Source organism: Pelobates fuscus, chromosome 7 (genome assembly GCF_036172605.1).
Source record: "Pelobates fuscus isolate aPelFus1 chromosome 7, aPelFus1.pri, whole genome shotgun sequence".
NCBI classification, from domain to species: Eukaryota; Metazoa; Chordata; class Amphibia; order Anura; family Pelobatidae; genus Pelobates; species Pelobates fuscus.
In genome coordinates this window covers 169,019,795-169,045,360 of record NC_086323.1, presented here as the reverse complement: position 1 = coordinate 169,045,360, position 25,566 = coordinate 169,019,795, and the positions used below count along the sequence as shown (strand labels likewise).

The following is a 25,566-nucleotide window of genomic DNA, read 5'->3' as shown; positions in this document are numbered from 1 at the left end:
TAGGTCCCCCCCCTTACTGATCAGTTTAGGGCCCCCACCCGCCGCTCAGGGGTGGGGGCCGGGGGGGGGGCAGTAGGTCCCCCCCCTCATTGATAATTGTAGGGCCCCCACCCGCCGCTCAGGGGTGGGGGCCGGGGGGGACAGTAGGTCCCCCCCTCATTGATAATTTTAGGGCCCCCACCCGCCGCACAGGGGTGGGGGCCGGGGGGGGGACAGTAGGTCCCCCCCCCTCATTGATAATTTTAGGGCCCCCACCCGCCGCACAGGGGTGGGGGCCGGGGGGGGACAGTAGGTCCCCCCCCTCATTGATAATTTTAGGGCCCCCACCCGCCGCACAGGGGTGGGGGCCGGGGGGGGGACAGTAGGTCCCCCCCCTCATTGATAATTTTAGGGCCCCCACCCGCCGCACAGGGCGGGTGGGGGCCCTAAATTATTATTGATAATTTTAGAAAGCGAGCTGAGCTGTCAGTCAGACAGCTCAGCTCGCGAACGCGCATTCCGCGCACATGCGCGGTAAAGCGCTCAGGTTCTTCATAGGGCGGCATTCAATGCCGCTCTATGAAGAACGCGATTGGTCCAGCGCGAAGCCGTCCCATTGGGCCCCGCGATTTCGTCATTTTGACGAAAAAGGGGGCGCGGCCTAGCGGGGAGCTCGGCGCTGGAACGGAGGTAAGTTTTTAATATAAAAACACCGATTTTTTTTTTTTAATGAATGAAAGTTCATATAAAAGCAAGAAGGAAGGCTGGGGGACCTGTCTTTCTTGCTTTTATATGGTGACTATAGAGTCCCTTTAAGGAAAGTAATTAAAAATAAATTCATTTAGTTGTTCTGAATTACAGAATATATAATGTGTCTGGGATTTTCAGTTTTTTTTGGTAGTTACAGGTCACAAAGCACAAGGAGTAAAATACACTTTTTATGTGGAGCGATTTTAGAATTTGGTATGTTTGTCTTGTAAGCCTAATAGCCATAAAAGAAAACAAAATTGCCACACAAAAGTATATATTTATATAAAGTAGACACCACAGGCTATTTACCTAAGGTTGTTTTGACACTTTCTACGTAGCCATTTTACCGCCAACCTCTGCTAAATATTGGAGTAAAATTGTGTTTTTTGGGGGTTTTCGCACACAAACTTATAACAAAGAACTTCTCATGTGTATTTTGTAAAGTTGGTGTGTGCTATTCCTGTACAAAGTTTTATTATGTGTTCAGTTACTTCTGCTGAGTACAACGGTACCCCCATTGTATGTCTTTGGCACTATTTCGTGAAGCTACAGTGCCATATAGGAGACCTGTCCTTTTCAGTATTCACAGTAGAATTTTGAGAGACGGATTTAATGAGCCTATGCTTCCATTTGGGGTATTATAACAGTTATGTTCAGCTAAGTCTTCTGAGTAAAATGACACCCCCATTGTATGTCTTTGGCACTAGTTCGTGAAGCTACAGTGCCATAAAGGAGACCTGTCCTTTTCTGTACTCACAGTAGAATTTTGAGAGACGGATTTAATGAGCCTATGCTTCCATTTGGGGTATTATAACAGTTTGACTGTTCAAAAAAAACCCACAAAGGCCTACCATTTGTAAAAGTAGACACTCCAGGGTATCTCATAAGGTGCATATTGTGCCTTAACATGCCCCCATTTTTTCACCAATAGATGCCAAAGTATGTGGTAAAAAATAATTTTGTGCGTTTTTTACATATGGATTGCATTTGTGCTGGGCATTTTGTATATTTCACATGTGCCACTAAGTTCATACCCCCCAAATTATGTTCAGCTAAGTCTTCTGAGTAAAATGACACCCCTATTGTATGTCTTTGGGACTATTTTGTGAAGCTACAGTGCCATATAGGAGACCAAGCCATATCAGTTTTTACCGAACTTTGAATTTTGACGCTGGGCCTATGTGCAATTTCCAAGCATCTTAGCAGGTATTAAATTCAAACTACCCCACAAAGGCCTACCATTTCTTAAAGTAGACACCCCAGGGTATTTCAAAAGGTATATTCTAAACCTTAGTGTAGGATCATTTTTTTGTTAGTTTGTACCAAGTCTAGTTGCAATTAGCATTTTTTCTGCCTTTTTGACACACACTTGGAGATGTTACTGTATATTTTGCTATCCTTATGTGTGCTACGGCAGTATAACACCTAATATGTTGCTCAGCTATGTCATCTTAGTGCAATGATACCCCCATATACAGAATAGTTGGGGTAAACTTATCCGGGGGTAGTACACAGTTATCTGCGTCCCGGGCAAAGCTGTCATGGATTCCGAAACCAAAACACAGACAGACCACAAAGAGAGAGAACACAGAGAGAGAAACTTGTAATACCGGTCCTTAGAATGGCCGGGCTATACAAGCAGAGAATTGTCAAGGTACAAGCCGAGGTCAAAGGAGTAAAGCGAAACGGAACAACGATAGGACAAGCCGAGGTCAAGGATCAGAGAAGACAGGATAAACGGTAGACAAAGCCAAGATTCGGTAACCAAAAATCACACCCCAAAACTGGTCTACTTATTCGGCCTGGGTGTGAAAATTTTTAAAACAATGGCCAATACATAGGCCGGGCTGAGAGGGGCAATCAGGGCAGTAATAGCTGGTCTCAACTCTTACGCCCCTCTTGTAACACACCCTGCACCTTTTCTGGGGGTTTTGTTTTTTAGGGGTTGGTGGAATCTTAAAGCAGAAGTGACCTGCCTCCATTCTTCTGCTAGGCTCCACTGATGGTCTCCTTGTGTGGCATTCTAGCAGCTTAGAAATTAGCTCAAACTGGAAAGAAAGAAAAGTGCTTTTCAGCCCAGCATTTGCCTTTTTAAAAATAACAAAGGCATTGTGGATTGCCATCTGCAAAAGGTATATGCCCACTTTTTTATACCATGCCCTGGTCTTTCTCATGATCAAATATGGCTGCATCAGTTGATCGGACAGGTCAACGCCCCCCATATGCCGATTATATTGCCGTATGCAGACTGGCACCCGTTTATATTCGTCTCTGCCACGAACTGCGACCCTCCGAGTGTTTTCACCATGGATGGTGGTTAAGATGAAAACATCCTTTTTATCCCTGTACTTGAGTGCCAGCAGTTCATTCTGGCAGAGAGCTGCTGTTTCCCCCCTTTTCATTTTTTTGTTTGCCAGAGCCTTTGGGAAACCTGTGCGACTCTTCCGAATAGTGCCACAGGCCACGGTCTCGAAGCAATACAACATTTGTAACAGTGGGATGCTATTATAAAAGTTATCGATGTATAGATGATAACCTTTATTAAGTAGTGGCATTATTAAGTCCCAGACAATTTTTCCACTTGTCCCTACTATATCTGGGCAACCTGGGGGATCAAGGTGGCTATCCCTTCCTTCGTATACACGGAAGGTGTATACGTAGCCACTGCCACTTTCACATAGTTTATAAAATTTGATCCCATATCGGGATCTTTTGGATGGGATATATTGTCTAAACCCCAGTCTTCCCTTAAACTTCATTAGGGACTCGTCAATGGAAATGTTTTTATTGGGGGTATATATAGCGGCAAATTTACTGTTAAAGTGGGCAATTAAAGGGCGTAGTTTGTAAAGAAGATCATACTGCGGATCACCTTTTGGGGGGCACTTGTTGTTATCACTAAAGTGCATAAATCTTAGTATGTCTTCATATCTTTCCCTTGTCATTGTCTCGGCAAAAATAGGAGTATTGCAAATAGGATGTTTAGCCCAATACATCCTAATTGTGGGCTTTTTAATTAGCCCCATTAACATGGTCAGTGCCCAGAATTGTTTAAATTCTGGCACACTGGTTGGGTACCATCTCTCTTTCCTAGAGATAAGAGAGTCTGGATTGCGTGCCAGATATTGCTCCGCATAGAGATTAGTCTGGGTGACTATCTCCCCAAAAATCTCATCCCTCAAGAACAGCTGCATAACATCCAGCGCACTATAGGCAGACAGGTCCGCCTGTATGCCAGGATTGCCTGTAAACACTGGGATGTCTGGGGAAAAATTATTAGGGGGTACCCAGTCATCTGCGCCATGGTCAGCATTAGGGGAATCGTCGATTTCTCCTGATGGTCCTGCAGTATCTGGCACATAGTCCATGTCCCCTGCATCCCCTGCGTCACTCCCTGCTTCACTCTTTGAGGCAGTGTCAGTCGCCTCTGAGTCTGCCGCTAACAGGGCATAAGCCTCCTCCGCGCTACACTTTCTAAACATTGTTAATACAGCTAACACAGCTAACAAAACTCTAACAAAAAAAAAATATATATTTTTTTTTTTTTTTATACCCTAATTCCCACTAAATTCCACCCACCAAAATAACTAAATCACAAATTAATAAAATCAAATAATAAAATTTAACCCCTTAGGGTTACAAAAAACCTAAAAATTAACCCTTGAAAGTAAAAAAAAAAAATAGATCACAGTAGAGTACTGTGACCTGTATATTGATCACTGCTAGCAGTGATCAAGCAGCAGGGAAAGGGTTAATTTTTTTTTTAACTCCACAAAAGTGAATTTTATACTTAAGTATAACTCTGCAATAAATCAGGGACACAATGTAGCACCGATCCGTCTCTCTCCACTTCACAAACCCACACGAGGTGGAGGGAGGCGGATCAGATATCCCAGCAGCATTGTGACCGCTGTGACTGGCTATCACAGCGATCACATGGGCTGGGATATCCGGATTTGCTGCTGCCGGTCTGCCCCTGACTCGGAGGGACCCAGCAACAGCATTAACCCCGCGATCGCCGGCACTGCGCGATCGCGGCGTTAATTTTAACGCGTGACGGACGAGGTCCGTCACTCGTCATTAACGCATTCCCCTGAGTGACGGACCTTGTCCGTCACTCGTCGTTAAGGGGTTAAGTGTCACAAAGATTAAATATTTTGTTTTTCAGTTTAACTCATGGATGGCATTGTGTCTCAGGGCTCTTTTGGTCACTGAAAACAATCTCGGACACCTGTGATAATTAGATTACCAGGTGAGCCCAATTTAAGGAAAAACTACTAAAGGAGGGTGTTCCACATTATTAAGCAGAGCCCCATTTCATGCAATGTGGGTGTCAAGTATTCATCCGCTTATAAAAATGTGGTTAATGGCATTTACTGTCCACACAGGAAAAGTTCTGCCGAGCAGCAACCAAATCCACAGAAGGGTTAATGCTAAGCAGCAATTATGCAAATGGGAACCTGGTAACCGCCTTTGGGGTCAAAGGCAGGTTACAGCTTATCAGTTTGAGGTGGGGTATTTAGGCCCAGTTCTCATCCTGCTCAGTGCCCTGTCGTGGTTTCCCTTGTGGTTGTCCGAGAATGCGATATTGATTATGGTTATTCTGGTTATTTGGCATTGTTTTTGACTTCCCTGTTTTCTGGCATCCCTGACTCCTGGCTTTTCCTTATTGTTGTGTCTCTTTCTGTATCCCTTGACCTCGGCTATTCCTGACTATTCTTTGGTACGTTAGTCCGGGCATTCTAAGGTCCGGTATACGTTGCCTATCAGTCCTCTGTGTTACACAATTCTACGCGCTGAATCATTCTGTAATCCTGACAATGGGGAAGAAAAAGAGTGAAATAGTTCAATGCCTTGGACGAGGTATGAAAACATTAAATATTTCACGAAAACCTAAGCATGATCATCGCACTATTAAGAGATTTGTGGCTGATTCAGAACACAGGCGGGTTTGTGCAGATAAAGGCACATTGAGGAAGATTTCTGCCAGATCCATGCATCGGATCAAGAGAGCAGCTGCTAAATTACCATTACATAGCAGCAAACAGATATTTGAAGCTGCTGGTGCCTCTGGAGTCCCACGGACATAAAGGTGTAGAGTCCTCCAGTCTTGCAACTGTGCATAAACCTTCTATTCGGCCACCACTAACCAATGCTCACAAGCAGAAACGGCTGCTTTGGGCAGAAAAATACATGAAGACTAATTTTCAAACAGTCCTGTTCACTGATGAGTGCTGTGCAACCCTGGATGGTCCAGATGGATGGAGTAGTGGACGGCCACCCTGTTCCAACAAGGCTGCAACGTCAGCAAGGCGGTGGTGGAGTCCTGTTTTGGGCCAGAATCATGGGAAGAGAGCTGGTTGGCCCCTTTAGGGTTCCCGAAGGTGTAAAGATGACCTCTGCAAAGTATGTGGAGTTTCTGACTGACCACTTTCTTCCCTGGTACAGAAGGAAGAACTATGATTTCCGTAATAGAATCATCTTCATGCATGACAATGCACCATCTCATGCTGCAAAGAATACCTCGGCATCAATGCCCGCTATAGGGATAAAAGGAGAGAAAGTCATGGTGTGACCTCCATCCTCCCCTGACCTCAATCCTATTGAGAACCTTTTGGAGCATCCTCAAGCAAAATATTTATGATGGTGGGAGGCAGTTTACATCCAAACAGCAGCTCTGGGAGGCTATTCTGACATGTTGCAAACAAATTCAAGCAGAAACTGTCCAAAAACTCACAAGTTCAATGGATGCAAGACTTGTGAAGCTGCTATCAAATAATGGGTCCTATGTTAAAATGTAACGTGACCTGCTAAAATGTTTAAAAAGTTAAAATGTTATAAGTTTGATTGAAATAGCTTTTGATTTCAGTAAATATGCTGCAAACACAACAAATGACAATTTTCAGTTCTTTACAACCTATAAAGTGTTTTGAAACTTGATGTGCGTAATAATTTGGAACAGTGCATTGTAAGTTTTTTTTTTTTTTATGTTTAAAAAAAAAAAAAAATACTGTTATCATTAGGAGGTTTATTCAATAACATTGTACTCTTAATAGTTGATTACATGAGAATTATCCTTACTGTTATTTACATCAAATATTTAGGTAAATGAGAAATATAATTTGCATAATTTGGAACAGGGTGTAGTGGCTCTTTTGCAGGAGACTTGGAATATATAGTAGTTTGGTAGAGCATGTGCAAAAAAGTTTGAATTTAGACATTCAAAATGTACCTCTTAAAGTCACAATGACTTCTTAATCAAGATATTGATTTGTAGAATCCCCAAACTTTCAACCGGGATTGACCGGTCACCTTTCAGGCTGATTGCGGATAACTGATCGTAAATTCTGTATTGTTAAAGTTTTGAAAAAGTAACACAATTTCTAAACAAATTTTTGCATTAAAGGACCACTCTAGGCACCCAGACCACTTCAGCTTAATGAGGTGGTCTGGGTGCCAGGTCCTTCTAGGGTTAACCCATTTTTTCATAAACATAGCAGTTTCAGAGAAACTGCTATGTTTGTGAATGGGTTAAGCCTTCCCCCTATGTCCTCTAGTGGCTGTCTCATTGACAGCCGCTAGAGGCGCTTGCGTGCTTCTCACTGTGATTTTCACAGTGAGAGCACGCCAGCGTCCATAGGAAAGCATTGAGAATGCTTTCCTATGTGACCGGCTGAATGCGCGCGCATTCAGCCGACGGGGAGGAGAAGAGGAGGATCGGAGGAGGAGAGCAGGAGGAGATCTCTCCGCCCAGCGCTGGAAAAAGGTAAGTTTTTACCCCTTTCCCCTTTCCAGAGCCGGGCGGGAGTGGGTCCCTGAGGGTGGGGGCACCCTCAGGGCACTTTAGTGCCAGGAAAACGAGTATGTTTTCCTGGCACTAGAGTGGTCCTTTAAAGAGCAATATAGTGCCAGGAAAACAAACTTGTTTTCCTGGCACTATCGTGTTATTAGGTGCCCCCCCCTCCCAATGGACTGAAATGGGTTAAAACCCCTTCAGCCACTTACCTTAATCTAGCGCTGGGCTCCCTCGGTGCTGGTGAACTCTCCCTCCCCGCTGACGTCTGCTCCGAATGCGCGGCAAGAGCTGCGTGTGCATTCAAACCGCCTATAGGAAAGCATTACTCAGTGCTTTCCTATGGAAGTCCATATATATATATACATATGTAATTTCATTCTAACTGTATTTTGTTAATATATATTTATTTTGGTAACAAAATCTCCCTCTCCCTCTCCCTCTCCCTCATACTGAGTTTACCCCCCATTGCTGCCAGAGTTGTAAATCCACCTCCAGTAGCCTAATTGGGTTGTCATTAGGCAGCCCGGTACAAGATTTCTGGGTGGCTAATATCAATTCTGTGCATGTTCAACATCTGTCTTCAGCATATATAGTATAAAATTACGCACACCCAGAGGGCTGCACTAACCTGGTCATGCATACAGTATAGGGTGCTGCTGGGGCCAATTTATACCACATATAAAATCCAGCGCACTCGCTCATTCACTAAACAGCTATTTCAGATCTCACCAAATTGAATAGTTTGCAAAATAAAAAAAAAAACACCTCACCTAGGCAAAAAATCATTAGGGTTTAATTACAGTATATGATCATACATTGCATAAGCCTGCCACAACATCAATGTACCCTATTCCTAGCAGGTCCATATCTCTATCTCTATCGGTATTGCTGTACTCAGACGACATAGCTGAACAACATATGAAGTATTATACAGTCATAGCACACATAAGGTTTGCAAAATATACTGTGCAAACTCACTTTGTCAAAAAGGCAGAAAAATGCTTATTACTACTACACTTGGTGCGTGCAAGCTAGCTGAAAAATAATCCCACGCTAAAGTTCAAAATATGGCTTTTGAAAAACCCTGGGATGTCTTCTTTAAGAAATGGTATGCCTTTCTGGTGTAGCTAGAATATGTAGCCTGCTCAAGTGCTCCAATGTGGGATACAGAAGCATCAAAACCCTCCATTAAAATTCACACTTAAAAACCTGAACTTGTCACGTCTCTTTTACAGCACTGTAACTTCACAAAATAGTGTCTAGGTCATACATTGGGCTTTTTGTTTCTCAGAAGATGTAACTGAGCATAATTTGAGGGATTTTATGACAGTGGCACATATCAAGTGTAAGAAATACAAAAATGCAACATGTATGTAAACATGCAATTTTTTCTCCCCCTTACAACAAACATTGACGTAAATTGGTGAAAAAATGGTGACAAGTTAAGACACAATATACACCATATAAGATACCCTGGGATGTCTGCTTTCTGAAAACCCTTTGTGGGGTTATTTGAACAGTCAAACAGCTATAATACCCCAACATGAGGCATCCATCATATCCATCTATGAAAATTCTAACCTGTGGAAACTGAAATGTCTTTAATATGGCATAGTAGCTTCACAGAATAGTGCCGAAGGCATACAATGGGGGTATTATCATCAGCAGATGTAGCTGAACACAATATGGGGTTCTGTGCAGGAATAGCACACATCAGCTTTACGAAATACACATTACAAAAACCTTGTTATATGTGTGTATGCCAAAATAAAGAAAAAACAAAATTTTACGCCAATATTTAGCAGAGATAGGCAATGAAATGGCTACGTAAAAAGTTTCCCCCATTTTTGTCATAATTAATGAGAATTTATCTATGTATATGTGACATCAAATTAATGCCTTTTTTGCCCTCTAAAAAACGGTATATAATATATGTTGGTGCAATAAATGACAGAGTTGCGAATTGCGTTTGAAAACAAACAGCAAAAAATGCAAAAATGGCTTGTGTCCTTAAGGGTAAGTCCAGTTTTTGAAGCTGCGTCCTTAACCCCTTAAGGACCAAACTTCTGGAATAAAAGGGAATCATGACATGTCACACACGTCATGTGTCCTTAAGGGGTTAAGGGGTTAAACATCTATAAAGTCTCTGATAAAAACATTTCTTCAGGCAGAGAAGTCCACTTCCTTATTGTTCTTGCTGTAAAAAAATAAAGAAAAAATTTAATTTGCCTTTAGATTGTCTCCTTTATTCCAAATGTGTGACATTGCGTCCTATTTATGAATAGATTTCTAGACAATGGTTTGTATTGACTGTAAATATATTTGTACAATGCTATCATATCCCCTCTGTGGTGCTGTTTTTCTAAATTAAAAAGATTTATATTTGTTAACCTTTTTTCATAACTAAAATGATCTATTATTCCTTTTATTCATTTTTATTTTTAAATGCTTTATTTTTGTTGTGCGATAAAATTACAGTCAGGCCTGACATGCCACAATAGCAATCTCAGGCAACATGAAGCTTACATATCATGACATGGAGTAGGTCGCACACTTTTTAAAGATTAGTAAATATGTTCTTGCAAGATATGTCAGAAATTAGGTGAGTCTGAGTAGCAGTTAAATCAGCAGATGTGATTAAACAAAATGATCCTGTGGATAATAGCCAACCACAGAGACAAGGTTTTGGAGTCCCCCTGCTACGCCTGGCATGCCATGCTGAGCAAGGTACCCTGTATGGCATGGGCTAAGCTTGTAAGGCCGCCACATAAGGACTCTCTGGTGGGGTGTAGTGATCAGCTTGCTGTGGGTCTGTGTGTGTGTGTGTGTAGCTGACCCCGTTCTGCTCACTTCACCACTCTGCTGCTGCGGTCACGTGCTGAGTGCAGGAGTTGCTTGTGCCCCCGTCGTGTTTAACTTGGCCTGGGAGCCTCTCTGGGTGTTTGGATGGCAGTCTGGTCAGGACAGTTGTTGGGCCTCCTGTCTGGAGGAAGATGGAGGAATCACAGCAAAGGCACGGTAGTTTTGCACTCGAGTCCAGAAAGCTTTGCAAATTCGATCAGATTTGACTTAAAAGATTTCCCGCCAAGACTCCAGTGTGGCAGCCACCGCAAGTGCACCACGCTGACTCCTGTTTAGCTGGGTAGTGTTTCACCCCTATCGAGCTACAAGTGTCCAGTGGGGCCCGGGATATCCCCCAACCTGCAGGGAAGGTAAGAGTGTGCTGGGCCCCCTAGGAACCTGATGGCGGCCCTGGTCTGCATTATCGGCAATATCGGTCGATCCCTAGTAAGGGGGTGGTCCGAGGTCAGTGTAGGGCCATTTGCTGCAGGACTAAGTGGGTTATTTGCTAGTTTTCAGGGTTTTCCAGCCACAGCTAGTGCATTACATGTCCGGCTCCTCTTTTATTAATTTTGTAGCTCGTCTCTGCACTTTTTCTAGTGCCATAATATCCTCCTTTAGAACAGGTGCCAAAATTGCACAGCATATTCAAGGTGTGATTTACCAGTGATTTATAAAGAGGCAAAATTATATTTTCATTCCGAGAGTTAATGCCCATATTATATCATAGAATATATGATATATGCTACAATAGATATTATGCCCATTATATAGGACAATACCTTACTGACCTCAGCAACTGCGGATTCACATTGTATATTGTTGCATTATTATTATGATATTTATATAGCGCCATCAAATTCCGCAGCGCTTTACAATGGGTGGACGAACAGACATGTAGTTGTAACCAGACAAGTTGGACACACAGGAACAGAGGGGTTGAGGGCCCTGCTCAATGAGCTTACATGCTAGAGGGAGTGGGGTAAAATGACACAAAAAGGTAAGGATAGTATTAGACAAGCGACAGTTGCAGAAGAGGAATCAGTTAGGAGCTATTAACAGTTCAATTGATACGCTTTTATGAAGAAGTGTGTTTTTAACAATGTTTTGAAGGAGTGGAGACTGGGTGAGCATCTAACGGAGGAGGGAAGAGAGTTCCACAGGAATGGTGCAGCCCTCGAAAAATCGTGAAGGCGAGCATCAGAGGTGGGAGTATGGACAGAAGATAGACGTAAGTCTTCAGCAGATCGTAAGGGCCTAGCCGGGACATACTTGTGTATAAGGGAGGAAAGATAGGTGGAGAAGCATTATGTAGAGATTTGAAAGCAAGAACCAGAATTTTAAATTGAGCTCTATATATTTTATAGAAAGCCAATGTAGGGACTGACAGAAGGGTGAGGTGTGGAAGGTGCGGGCGGACAGGAAGATGAGCCTCGCACCCGCATTCATTATGGACTGTAACGGCGCAAGTTGCATAGTCTGTCTGTAACAATGCCCAAATCCTTCTCGTGTGTGGTCTACTTTACTACCATTTAGGGTGTAAATTGCTTGTGCATTTGTATTTATTTTTTTACCCCGAAGTGCATAACTTTGGAATTTTCTACATAAAATGTAATCTACAATTTGAGTGCATAAAGTTGTCAGTGTGGTTGAGTTGGAGACTTTTTTTTTTTCTTTTCTTTAGATCAGCCTCATTTTTTCTATTCGTATTTATTTTGTGTGAATTTTTCTGTTGTCCCAGGCTTTAGGCAAGAACCATAATCCTTCTATTTTTATTTTTTATTTTTTTTCAGTAGATTGTCATGATGAACATGTAGCTTGGGTTACTGTTTTATTGCATTGAACAAGTAGATGTTTGTATTTACTTATCATGATATATCCGTGCCCCTGGTGTCTTGGTTCATGGTACCTTTTTGGTTAAAAAAAATTAAAAAAAATAAAAAAAAAATAAAGCAAAAACGCATATCGGAAACTGAGGTGCCTTTTTTTTTTTTCTTTTTTTCAAAGCATAATAATTTGAGTTTGTAAAGTCAGTCTGCAAGCTCTTTCTCTTCTGAGCTCAAATGAATACAGTGGATTTCTAAGACCCGCAGAGATGGCAGTTTGAATGATTGATGGATATAATAATTGTTTGGACGGCATGTTTTGGGCTCGCCATCAGCTGTTCTGTACAAGGCATCAGACATGACATGCTTCTCCCTCGCTACGCTTGTTTTGTTGATTTAATATGGGTTTTATTAAAGAGGATTATAATGGAGATACGATTGGTGTTTTGTGTTTGGTTTATTTATTTATTTTTGTCTCAGTCCACCCCCGTACATTGTCATGGTCAGATTTTGTCATGTTAAAGATTTTAGTTAGTGACGCAGAGGCAAAGGGGGGTGGGGGGAGATGAAACAGGTCAGCTAGGGATTTTTTGAACTTGATAATATGTAGCTGTAATTAAAAATGAACATTTTGTTACATTTTCAACTTTGCATAATGTAACCTATGTATTGTGTTAACCAACTTTGTCGACACATTTTTATTGTAATTGTGCCTGATGCCATTACAGCAGCCGCAGTGCGTAGGATCCCTCCTAACCTACATTGAGCAGGTGTTTCTAATTCTTTCCATGTCATATGTGCCTAGATTGCTATCTAATATCTAAATTCCTAGTTAATTTGTTTGCACGTGTCTGTAGTATCATATATAATGTTGAATCAATGCTTTCCTATGGGGATTTAGAAGACGTTGGACGTCGTTATTCAAAACATGAGGATGTAAAGTGTCATTTCACTAAGTAAAACTTCATGAAAGGCCAGGAAGGACTGGTAGTGTCTAGTAGACAGCCACTTGAGGCAGGTTTAACTCTGGAATTTAGGCATTTCTGTTTCCCTGAAAGGCCAATGTTTGCAGCTGCAGGGCTAAAGTGACATGGACACTGCATCCACACAACCTAAATGAGATTAAGTGGTCTGAGGATCTGTAGTGTCCCTTTATAGCGGCCCTGTCACTGTTTTGGGGACTTTGCAGAATTTGCAAAGACCCTGACTGTGACATCGCCAGTGGCCTGGGTGACTGGCAAAGGTGAGTTCTACTTTACCTTAACATGTCCCTCGTGGCGGCTGCTGCCATTGACTTCTTCCAGCGTTAAGATTAGGAATTTATAGTTAATATATGATGTGTGAGCAAATTGGTGAGAGGTAAGACCCATTGGTGAGAGGTATTATGTGTCTCCAAAAAAGTAACCCCTTTTCAGAGGGGCTAGTGCCTAAAGAGATGGTCTGGGTTATAATTGTTTTCAATTATTTTTATTATGCAAGGCAGTTAAAATTATATTTAAAATAAAATTACAAATAATTTCAAAGGTACCTAATTTCCTGACTCTTCTGAAGGTTTTACAGCTAACTTGATTGAACCTCTTGCCCAGAGTTAAATTCCTTTTTTGTGCAGTGTCACATAAAATGCTTCTCCTACAGCAGGGGTGTCCAAACTTTTTTTCAAAGAGGGCCAGATTTGATGAAGTGAACATGCATGCAGGCCGACCATTTTGCCTGACATTCTTTGAACAATTAAAATTAAATGCAAAATATTGCAAACAGCATACTTTTAATTTCATCTCTTTATTCTGTCCCGTCTCTTTTATTCTTTTATTCTGCCCCTTCATTCTCTGCCCCTTTCCTCTTTTATTCTGCCTCTTCATTCTCTGTCCCGTCTCTCTTTTATTCTGCCTCTTCATTCTCTGCCCCTTCATTCTCTGCCCCATCTCTTTGATTCTGCCCCATCTCTTTGATTCTGCCCCATCTCTTTGATTCTGCCCCAGCTCTTTGATTCTGCCCCAGCTCTTTGATTCTGCCCCATCTCTTTGATTCTGCCCCATCTCTTTGATTCTGCCCCAGCTCTTTGATTCTGCCCCAGCTCTTTGATTCTGCCCCAGCTCTTTGATTCTGCCCCAGCTCTTTGATTCTGCCCCAGCTCTTTGATTCTGCCCCAGCTCTTTGATTCTGCCCCAGCTCTGCGATTCTGCCCCAGCTCTGCGATTCTGCCCCAGCTCTGCGATTCTGCCCCAGCTCTGCGATTCTGCCCCAGCTCTGCGATTCTGCCCCAGCTCTGCGATTCTGCCCCAGCTCTGCGATTCTGCCCCAGCTCTGCGATTCTGCCCCAGCTCTGCGATTCTGCCCCAGCTCTGCGATTCTGCCCCAGCTCTGCGATTCTGCCCCAGCTCTGCGATTCTGCCCCAGCTCTGCGATTCTGCCCCAGCTCTGCGATTCTGCCCCAGCTCTGCGATTCTGCCCCAGCTCTGCGATTCTGCCCCAGCTCTGCGATTCTGCCCCAGCTCTGCGATTCTGCCCCAGCTCTGCGATTCTGCCCCAGCTCTGCGATTCTGCCCCAGCTCTGCGATTCTGCCCCAGCTCTGCGATTCTGCCCCAGCTCTGCGATTCTGCCCCAGCTCTGCGATTCTGCCCCAGCTCTGCGATTCTGCCCCAGCTCTGCGATTCTGCCCCAGCTCTGCGATTCTGCCCCAGCTCTGCCCCAGCTCTTTGATTCTGCCCCTTCTCTGCCCCAGCTCTTTGATTCTGCCCCTTCTCTGCCCCAGCTCTTTGATTCTGCCCCTTCTCTGCCCCAGCTCTTTGATTCTGCCCCTTTATTCTCTGCCCCAGCTCTTTGATTCTGCCCTTTTATTCTCTGCCCCAGCTCTTTGATTCTGCCCTTTTATTCTCTGCCCCAGCTCTTTGATTCTGCCCTTTTATTCTCTGCCCCAGCTCTTTGATTCTGCCCCTTTATTCTCTGCCCCAGCTCTTTGATTCTGCCCTTTTATTCTCTGCCCCAGCTCTTTGATTCTGCCCTTTTATTCTCTGCCCCAGCTCTTTGATTCTGCCCTTTTATTCTCTGCCCCAGCTCTTTGATTCTGCCACTTTATTCTCTGCCCCAGCTCTTTGATTCCGCCCCTTTATTCTCTGCCCCAGCTCTTTGATTCCGCCCCTTTATTCTCTGCCCCTTCTATTTTGTTCTGCCCCTTTATTCTCTGCCCCTTCTATTTTGTTCTGCCCCTTTATTCTCTGCCCCTTCTATTTTGTTCTGCCCCTTTATTCTCTGCCCCTTCTATTTTGTTCTGCCCCTTTATTCTCTGCCCCTTCTATTTTGTTCTGCCCCTTTATCCTCTGCCCCTTCTATTTTGTTCTGCCCCTTTATCCTCTGCCCCTTCTATTTTGTTCTGCCCCTTTATCCTCTGCCCCTTCTATTTTGTTCTGCCCCTTTATCCTCTGCCCCTTCTATTTTGTTCTGCCCCTTTATCCTCTGCCCCTTCTATTTTGTTCTGCCCCTTTATCCTCTGCCCCTTCTATTTTGTTCTGCCCCTTTATTCTCTGCCCCTTCTATTTTGTTCTGCCCCTTTATTCTCTGCCCCTTCTATTTTGTTCTGCCCCTTTATTCTCTGCCCCTTCTATTTTGTTCTGCCCCTTTATTCTCTGCCCCTTCTATTTTGTTCTGCCCCTTTATTCTCTGCCCCTTCTATTTTGTTCTGCCCCTTTATTCTCTGCCCCTTCTATTTTGTTCTGCCCCTTTATTCTCTGCCCCTTCTATTTTGTTCTGCCCCTTTATTCTCTGCCCCTTCTATTTTGTTCTGCCCCTTTATTCTCTGCCCCTTCTATTTTGTTCTGCCCCTTTATTCTCTGCCCCTTCTATTTTGTTCTGCCCCTTTATTCTCTGCCCCTTCTATTTTGTTCTGCCCCTTTATTCTCTGCCCCTTCTATTTTGTTCTGCCCCTTTATTCTCTGCCCCTTCTATTTTGTTCTGCCCCTTTATTCTCTGCCCCTTCTATTTTGTTCTGCCCCTTTATTCTCTGCCCCTTCTATTTTGTTCTGCCCCTTTATTCTCTGCCCCTTCTATTTTGTTCTGCCCCTTTATTCTCTGCCCCTTCTATTTTGTTCTGCCCCTTTATTCTCTGCCCCTTCTATTTTGTTCTGCCCCTTTATTCTCTGCCCCTTCTATTTTGTTCTGCCCCTTTATTCTCTGCCCCTTCTATTTTGTTCTGCCCCTTTATTCTCTGCCCCTTCTATTTTGTTCTGCCCCTTTATTCTCTGCCCCTTCTATTTTGTTCTGCCCCTTCTATTTTGTTCTGCCCCTTTATTCTCTGCCCCTTCTATTTTGTTCTGCCCCTTTATTCTCTGCCCCTTCTATTTTGTTCTGCCCCTTTATTCTCTGCCCCTTCTATTTTGTTCTGCCCCTTTATTCTCTGCCCCTTCTATTTTGTTCTGCCCCTTTATTCTCTGCCCCTTCTATTTTGTTCTGCCCCTTTATTCTCTGCCCCTTCTATTTTGTTCTGCCCCTTTATTCTCTGCCCCTTCTATTTTGTTCTGCCCCTTTATTCTCTGCCCCTTCTATTTTGTTCTGCCCCTTTATTCTCTGCCCCTTCTATTTTGTTCTGCCCCTTTATTCTCTGCCCCTTCTATTTTGTTCTGCCCCTTTATTCTCTGCCCCTTCTATTTTGTTCTGCCCCTTTATTCTCTGCCCCTTCTATTTTGTTCTGCCCCTTTATTCTCTGCCCCTTCTATTTTGTTCTGCCCCTTTATTCTCTGCCCCTTCTATTTTGTTCTGCCCCTTTATTCTCTGCCCCTTCTATTTTGTTCTGCCCCTTTATTCTCTGCCCCTTCTATTTTGTTCTGCCCCTTTATTCTCTGCCCCTTCTATTTTGTTCTGCCCCTTTATTCTCTGCCCCTTCTATTTTGTTCTGCCCCTTTATTCTCTGCCTCTTCTATTTTGTTCTGCCCCTTTATTCTCTGCCCCTTCTATTTTGTTCTGCCCCTTTATTCTCTGCCCCTTCTATTTTGTTCTGCCCCTTTATACTCTGTCCCTTCTATTTTGTTCTGCCCCTTTATACTCTGTCCCTTCCCTCTTTTATTCTGACCCTTTATATTCTGTCCCTTCCCTCTTTTATTCTGACCCTTTATATTCTGCCCCTTCCCTCTTTTATTCTGACCCTTTATATTCTGCCCCTTCCCTCTTTTATTCTGACCCTTTATATTCTGCCCCTTCCCTCTTTTATTCTTTTTTTGTTTTTGTTTTTTTTGTTGCTATATCATAAAGAACGTTATGTTAGTAGGTTGATTAAACAGTTGTTCATTCTAAGGGAACAGTCTAACATAGTAATACAGGCTGGGTTTAACTGTGATTTGAGATTAAGGTAAGTTTGGTTAGTTTAAGCTTTCCACAAAATAATCATGACGGTGCAACACCAAAAAAACTGCCACTGGGAGGCGTTATGGCCCACACATATAGCCTAGAGATGTCAGAATTATTCAAGCTAAATCCCTTGCACAATAAAAAAGAAAATTAAAAATACGTCAGAAACAAGGTAGATAGCAGGTTATGCATACATTAGCTAACATTAGGTGTAGTCAGGTGACCGTGAATTCAAACTTAAATGTAACTTTACATGTTCAAGCTAGGAAAATTATGTGGTCTACGTTCATGTATACAACAGTACAGGTAGGGTAAGCATGCTAGTCGGCTGGTGTACACTGGGCATGTAAAATGCAAAACAAGCTTATCAACAATCAAGGAACATAATACACTTATTTGACTGTGGCAAATGAGTATGTGTCTAACTATGTGGATTTGCCAGATAAGGAAAGGCTAGTTAATACCTTGATAGGAACATACATATATAGGTTATGCAACAGAGTAAGGTAAAGCAATATATGGGTAGCCTGGGCGTCATTTCTATATGACTGTGGAGACAGCCGTGGGCCCCTCGCCGAGCTAGTCCAGGCTATGTCAACCGATCCCTACTCTGGAGGCCTGGTCTGCCTGCCCGGGGGATTGATCGAAGCTGTCCTGTGGGCCCAGGCCGTAGAGGCAGGCAACCCCGCCGGTGAGGTGTGTAGTGATGCTCCAGCCCTTAGATTGCACTTGGGTTGTTACTTCCCTGCCGTGTACTTGGTGACCGCCAGGCTTAGGCCGTACGCCGGGATTCCACCCCAGCTGTGGAGATGCATGGTGTCTTGATGTCGGGTCTCCTCTCCTGCCCCGGAGCCTTGTGAGAGCTGGTGCCCTCCTGCCACGAGCCTGGGAACCGTCTTGGTCCAGGGTTGTCCCTTTTGGGATGGTGCGGGGAGTCTTGGTAGTCGAGCTGGGTCGTCGTTTTGCTGCTCTCCGCCTATGGGGCTGGCACCTTCGGGTTTTGTGCCCTGTTGCTCTCGGCCCGGGAAGGCATGTAATGTGGGATTCAGTAGCGTGGGGCTTAGTGGTGCCCTGAAGAGGAGTTCCAAACCTCCTTTCACCTTCGGTCTCATCCCGCTTGGGTAGTGCGCGGCGAGGTGCCACTGGCTGTAAGCTCGCCGTTAGCTTGGCCCAAAAGCGGTTGAAGATTGCTTCCAGGGGGTCCCCTGTGTGTCCACAGGTATGTGCTGTAGCAGTTTGCTGTTGCCGCCCGCTTCGCTTTGCCGCGTGTAAATCCGCCATCTTGGAGGCCCTCAGTGCCACATTGCTCAGTGCAGTTGTAGGGCCTGTCGTGTGGTGTTTGGGGCACTCCGTCTGGCGAGGACCGGGATAACCCCTGCCGGTCCATAGGGGGGGAGGTAGCTTGCAGTCGCTTGAGACGTAGCCTTGAGTAGGAAGGCGGCCGCCCTTCCTCCCAGTCTCCTCCGGTAGGCCTCATTCTGCAGCTGCGGTTCCCGGTCATTCCGGTTGTCGAGTGAGGTGTCAGCAGGTTCGTGCTTACTTCCCCAGTCCAGTGGGTTGTGTAGTGGGCAGATTTTGTCGCTGTACCCCAAGATGTCAACAGAATTAGAGTCCAGACAGCAGGAGCTCGTGCCGAGTGCGTCTTGTTAGTTTGCTAGTCAGGCCCCGCCCCTTCCCTCTTTTATTCTGCCCCTTTATTTTCTGCCCCTTCCCTCTTTTATTCTGACCCTTTATTTTCTGCCCCTTCCCTCTTTTATTCTGACCCTTCCCTCTTTTATTCTGACCCTTCCCTCTTTTATTCTGACCCTTCCCTCTTTTATTCTGACCCTTCCCTCTTTTATTCTGACCCTTCCCTCTTTTATTCTGACCCTTCCCTCTTTTATTCTGACCCTTTCCTCTTTTATTCTGCCCCTTTATTTTCTGCCCCTTCCCTCTTTTATTCTGACCCTTTATTTTCTGCCTCTTCCCTCTTTTATTCTGACCCTTTATTTTCTGACCCTTCCCTCTTTTATTCTGACCCTTCCCTCTTTTATTCTGACCCTTCCCTCTTTTATTCTGACCCTTCCCTCTTTTTTATTCTGACCCTTCCCTCTTTTTTATTCTGACCCTTCCCTCTTTTTTATTCTGCCCCTTCCCTCTTTTTTATTCTGCCCCTTCCCTCTTTTATTCTGCCCCTTCATTCTCTGCCTCCAGGTAGAAGGAACCAAATCCCGCGATGTCCAAGAGATTGCGAGAACTCAGACTGAGGTCACTGCACGTCCGTCTGCGTTCTTGCCATCTTTTGACACCCAGTGGAGCCCCGCGTGCCGCTCAGGACTGCGGCGTTCAAAGATCCAGAGATCTTGAGCAGCGCTCGGGGATTCACTGGGGGCCACAACAAATAGATTAGCCAAATAACCTTGGGGCCGTATTAAACCGGAACACGGGCCGGACTTTGGACATGACTGTCCTAGAGAAACACTGTGAGTGCAGAGACCACATTTTGTAAACTATGAAGAAAAAAAAACAAACATTTATATATAATATTATTCAATAATTAAAGAGCTTTCTTCCCTCAAAACAACTTGTTAAACCTTTGCAATAGATGCAGATATATCTTTAACTACAACACGCCCTCCTTTTTCTCGTTGGTCTTATGCAAAATTATTCTCTGAAGCCATATGGGTTTCCTATACGGGTTCCATCTTGGACAATTTCAGCAACTGTGGCTGATGAAGCAAATCTCAGATTTCTTAGGATCATATTGTCTACTTCCTTAGACTTCTTCCCCACTGGGTCAAAAAGCTTTTGCTATGTATCAAAGAATAACGGTCAATCCTTTGGTATATCTTGGAGCACATATCTCAGTAGAGCTCAGGTAAGATCCATTTCTGCTAGATCAGGGCTTCCCCAACTTTTATAGGCCATGACCCACTTTTGAAAACAGGAATTTTTCCAGACCCACTTGCTTTTAATGCATATTTTAAAAATGAATAAACTTGGCACATCATGGCAACTTTAGATGCATAAAATTGGCACACCATGACAATCCGCTTTAGAGGCATAAACTAGGCATATCATGGCAATTCGTTTAGACGCATAAAATTGGCACACCAGGGCAATCACATTTAGATGCATACAATTGGCACACAATTGCAATCCGTTTTAGATGCATACAACTAGAACATAATGTCAGCTTTAGATGCATACAATTGGTGCACCATGGCAACCCACTGTAGATGGATAAAATTGGCACACCATGGCAATCTGCTTCAGATACATACACTTGGCAGATTTAGGGGCATCATCTTGGTATACCATGGCAGATTTAGAGGCAGAAACTTGACATGACATATGACTGTTTTAGAGGCATAATTCTGGGATATCATGGCAATCAGAGGCATACAACTGGTTACTCACGGACTTGGGCAGAATCCGAAGCGCTGTGTCCCTCTGTTTCATCCAGGCATCTCGCGTTGAGTATCCCAGTGGTAGATCCTCATCTTTAGGATAACTCCAACAATGCTATGCCAGCTGGGGATCTACCATTTGCCCACCATTGCAGGGTTGTATTTGTGAGCAGTGTTTGTGTTTTTATATGGAGTATGTGTGTGAATATAGGTGTTTGAACACACACTGACACAGCAATACACAAAGACACACACAATGACACAAAGTTACACACACACTCATGTACACTCAGATACAGACTGACACACACGGACACACAAATATACACACACACACACACACACTGACAAAAAGGGCACACAGATAAACATACACACAGAGACAGGGGCGGAGAGTGACAGTGTGTGTGCAGGGGGAGGTGATGGTGACTGTGAGGTGGGTGAGGGTGACCGTATGGAGAAGGTTAGGGTGACCGTGTGGGAGGGGTTAGAGTAACAGTGGAGGTAAGGGTGACAGTGTGGTGGGAGGAAAGAAGAGTGAGGGTGATGGTGACCAGGCCAGCCATTACAATACTTTTTGTGCAGTCCCTGGTGATCCAGTGGTCTCCCCTCCATCCCTCTTACCTAGTGATCAGGTGGCCTTTGCCCTTGCTCTCCTGTCTGCAGCTGCAGACCATGCAGATATTGTCTTGCGAGCTCTGGCATGTAAAGTTTTAGAGCGTTGCCACAGTAATCTGCTGCAAAGCTCTGATTGGTCGAGCTCTCTGACCGTTAATTCATTGTCTGCAGCTCTGCCTCCACCAGTTGATGTGCAGGGCTTTTTCCTTGTTACCATTGTGCTCTGCACCCGGAGGCACACATTGTAAGCTGCAGTGCCCCCTCTTGGTGACAGGCCCTCGGTCATGGACAGAGAGACCTACTAATCAGTCTGCTGACTCTGTCGCCAGTCACTGGCGGCCCTGGATGCATGGGTCAACGCGACTCACACTTTTGGGAGCTCTGGATCAAGTCCAAAATGTAAAATAGACTTTTTAGGCTGTTAATTTTTGTTTTTGTTTTGTTTTTTGGTCTTTTGATTCATATGGACACATTTTTAGGCAACTGATCTATTATAATACTGTTGCACTTATTGTTTTTTTGTTTTTTTATTTATTCTGTTACCATATTTTTGTTTGAGATGACTGTGGTTAGAACACCAATCATTTATTTCATGTTTTATATCTTCAGTGTAGTATCGCTAGAATCTGAGAGAGTGAGGGCGAGGACCAGTCCCCTCGTGACAAATGGTGGAGCAGACCAACCAATTGACATCTTGGAGATGCTAAGTAAAGCCAAGAATGAATATGAAAAGGTGAGGAAATCTTTTTATGTAGAAGTAAAACTTTGCATAATATAATAAATCAAACCTTGCGAATGTTTGGTGCATCTTGCTAAACTGTAAATTGAAAAAATGTAACCACAGTATGAAAGCTGTTTTAAAAAAAAAAAAAAAAAAAAAAGAGAGAAAATTGGCCAACAAGCAGACTCCATTCACATTGCTGCTGCCAGATGCGACTCCGGAGTCCAGCCTCTGGTATACCCCCAATAGCGCCGTCAGCACCCTGTGCCATAGTGGATCCTCCCGCTACTCCTTGAAACCCTTTGAAGGTGGAGCACGTTGACGTCGCGTCTGAGTGTGACGTGGCGTTGTGTGCCTCCTTGCACCTCCAAGTCCTCCACTGTCCAGCCGCGGTCATCGCAACACTGACCCGCACACACACTGACCCGCACACACACTGACCTTTACCTTCTGACCAGCCGGAGGAAAAGTGATTACAGACTGCCCAGACTCTGCTTATCCCTAAGGACTAAATCTCAATTTTGAAATTCACGCAAATTGTGAGTTTTACTCCTATTTAAATAAATTTGGTATTTAAAAAAATGAACACTATGGGTGTTTGCTGTCTTTGACAGATCCCAGATGGGACGATCCTGACACTATAGATCTGTTACAGTGATCTAAATAGTGATTTATAGCTTTTGCTGCTTTATCAGAACGGATGTATCTCTTATGTACCATTGTGGGTATATTATAACAGCTATTGATACATTGTGGCTGTTGCCAACCATATTTGGCTATAAGCATCCTGTATCAGCTGTTACACTGTCTGTATAGATTATATGCTGCTTTTGGACTCCAGATTTAACAAGCTTACTGGACTGTTTTTTTCATTATGTGCTGCTATTTTACTTCACTTTATAGACGTTTATTGGACTCTCTAATTTTAGTACAGTATTTTTTACCAGTATTTCTATTCCTAGTTTTTATCATCATGATCTATTTGCATTTCTTTTTCTTTTTTTTCTTTTTCTGTTTTGTTTTGAATATTTTTATTGAAGTCGCAATAAATTGTGAGCAGGCACATTACGGATTCATAGAGATAACATTCGGTTGCCTGCGCAGAGGCATAAATATAGAAATAAACAGGCATTGAAGTAAATGTAAGGTATCTAAACTTTGCAAGAGGAAAGGCGCTGTATGTCAACCATTTCAACTATACGTAGGCCATTAGTGGCCTTTATCAGGTTAATTACTCAGGCAACAATTAGAGGATGCATGCTTGCAGGATCCAGTATGCAATTGGTAAGCAGTATAAACAGAACATTAGGTCTTAGCTGCCTGGTCCGGGTCTGGCATTGTCCAAACTTTATAGCATCTAGTGACCATTTGGCATTAAATTATATCATATCGGCAAGACCTTACTGTCCGACCAGTTTCTCATTGGTTATCTTTAAATTTTTATATTATAGTTTCTCTTTTTTTTTTCCCCCTTTTTTTCATATTTATCGCCAAACATAATGCTCAGTAACATGTAAGCATGTAGGTAGTCATTAAAATAGCTTATAACGTATGGTCAGTATAGACTGTTGCTAATAGTGCAGTGCTGGTAGAGGGTAGATAAACGGACTCCCTATATAGAATGCTGTTGTCTGGTATAGTATATGTGCATTAACTTAAATTAGTCAGGCATCTTGAGGCATCAATATATCCTGTTTACATCATTGTAGCCTCTAGTTAGGGACAATATTGCACTGTGTGTAATAATTAGCGGAGCTATGAAAGCAGTGTACATGTTTTACTGGGCTTATTAACGGCCTCTGGATTCGTGGAGGACCTGCACATTGATGCTAATTGCACATTGATGCTAATTGCTTAAATTGTAAATACAGGCGAGGAAATAATAAATTAAAAGAAAAATAAAATAAAAAAAATTAAATACACAATGAAGATCAAAAGAGGAAAATAAAGAATTGTGAACTATCGAACGGCAGCAATGCCTTGTCAGACCATCTAGCCGTCTGGAGGGGGTCTCCCATGGCGCTGCAACCACACCGTCCCTGGGTCGCCAGGCCTCCGTCCTTCTTCCCCATGTCGGTCTCTGCTCACCGGTCGGATCCCCACTGTGCTGTGGGCACTCAGGAGTAGTAGCTGTCCGTCAGACCCCACCACAAAAGTCCTTGGGGCATCCGCTCCCTGCACCTCCCCAGCTCTACGTGGGTCTCCTGAAGTGCACACTCCATCGTCTCGCCCAGTGTCGGCCACATGCTTGGGGCCGGTGCTCCACCCCCGCGACCACCGGTCCGTCGGGAGGGTGGCACAATCCCGCCCCACCGGGCTCACGGCATCGGGGACAAGGCTCTCCGGGGACCTCCAAGACCCAGAAGCCCGGGTATCCACTTCTCCGGCGGTCAGGGACTCAGCACGGGGGATCTGTCTAGCGCTCGGTTCTACCAGGGCCCGTGTGAGCCGCCCATGGTTGGCTCCCTGTTGCCTCTCTGTCTGAGGCAGATCTTCGGGCGGGCTCCATTCCGGTTGCCTTTGCCCGTGCAGGCGGTCTGCTCGAACCCCTCGCGGTATCTTTCGCCCGGGGCGCGCCTCCGCCATGTGGCCGGGTCTGTATCCCCCCCCGGCCGGTGGGGGGGGAACGGGGCCAGACCGCCTCTTGTAACGGTATGGTCCTCCTTGTGGGCAGCGGAGCTGGCAGTCCGCCGTCTCGTTGGCTGCCAATCAGTGATCGATGCGTCTTTGAGAGCCGCCATTTTCCATGTCTGTGATGGTAAGTAGGCCCGTTTTTGTATTTGCGGTGTTCCTGACTCGGTACCCAGCCCTGTTTGGGCTCTCCCTGAAGCTTGGATGCTGCTTGATAGGGATGTGTCGGTCATTTCGGTATTAAGTCTGTTTATATGCCGAGTTTTAGCGTTTTTTCCGCTTTCAGGCCGGGAGGCATATTGCTCTGCTGCCTCTCAGCTTGGCGGTCCGGCCCCGCCCCCTGTTTTGTACTTTACAGTTTCTATTGTATTTAATTGTGACTTATTATTGCTGCTATTCCAGATCCCATTCACCACTTAGCTAATCATCCCCCTAGCTATTTTCTGTTTGCCTTCCCCCACGTATTCCTCTTATCCCATTGTACAGCGCTACGGAGTCTGATGGCGCTATATAAATAATATAATAATAATCTTTCCACCTATTTTTATGCCCACATTTATTCTTCTCATCAGACCTCTGCTTTTTATTGCCTTTTCACTGTCCATTCATACTTTATTTGTTTTTACCCATCCACTTTTTTCATTTTCACTCACTTTCTTTATCAGTGTCTCTCCAAT

General features: G+C 44.2%; 1 protein-coding gene across 1 annotated transcript in view; it reads left to right on the top strand.

Annotated features, from left to right (window-relative positions):
• The window catches only part of DCP1A (decapping mRNA 1A), a 108,809-nt gene that overhangs the window by 65,267 nt on the left and 17,976 nt on the right, over positions 1-25,566 (top strand). Inside the window, exon 5 of the mRNA XM_063427567.1 lies at positions 22,147-22,270. Coding sequence (XP_063283637.1) covers positions 22,147-22,270 — 124 coding nt within the window. The remainder of the gene's footprint in view (positions 1-22,146; positions 22,271-25,566) is intronic.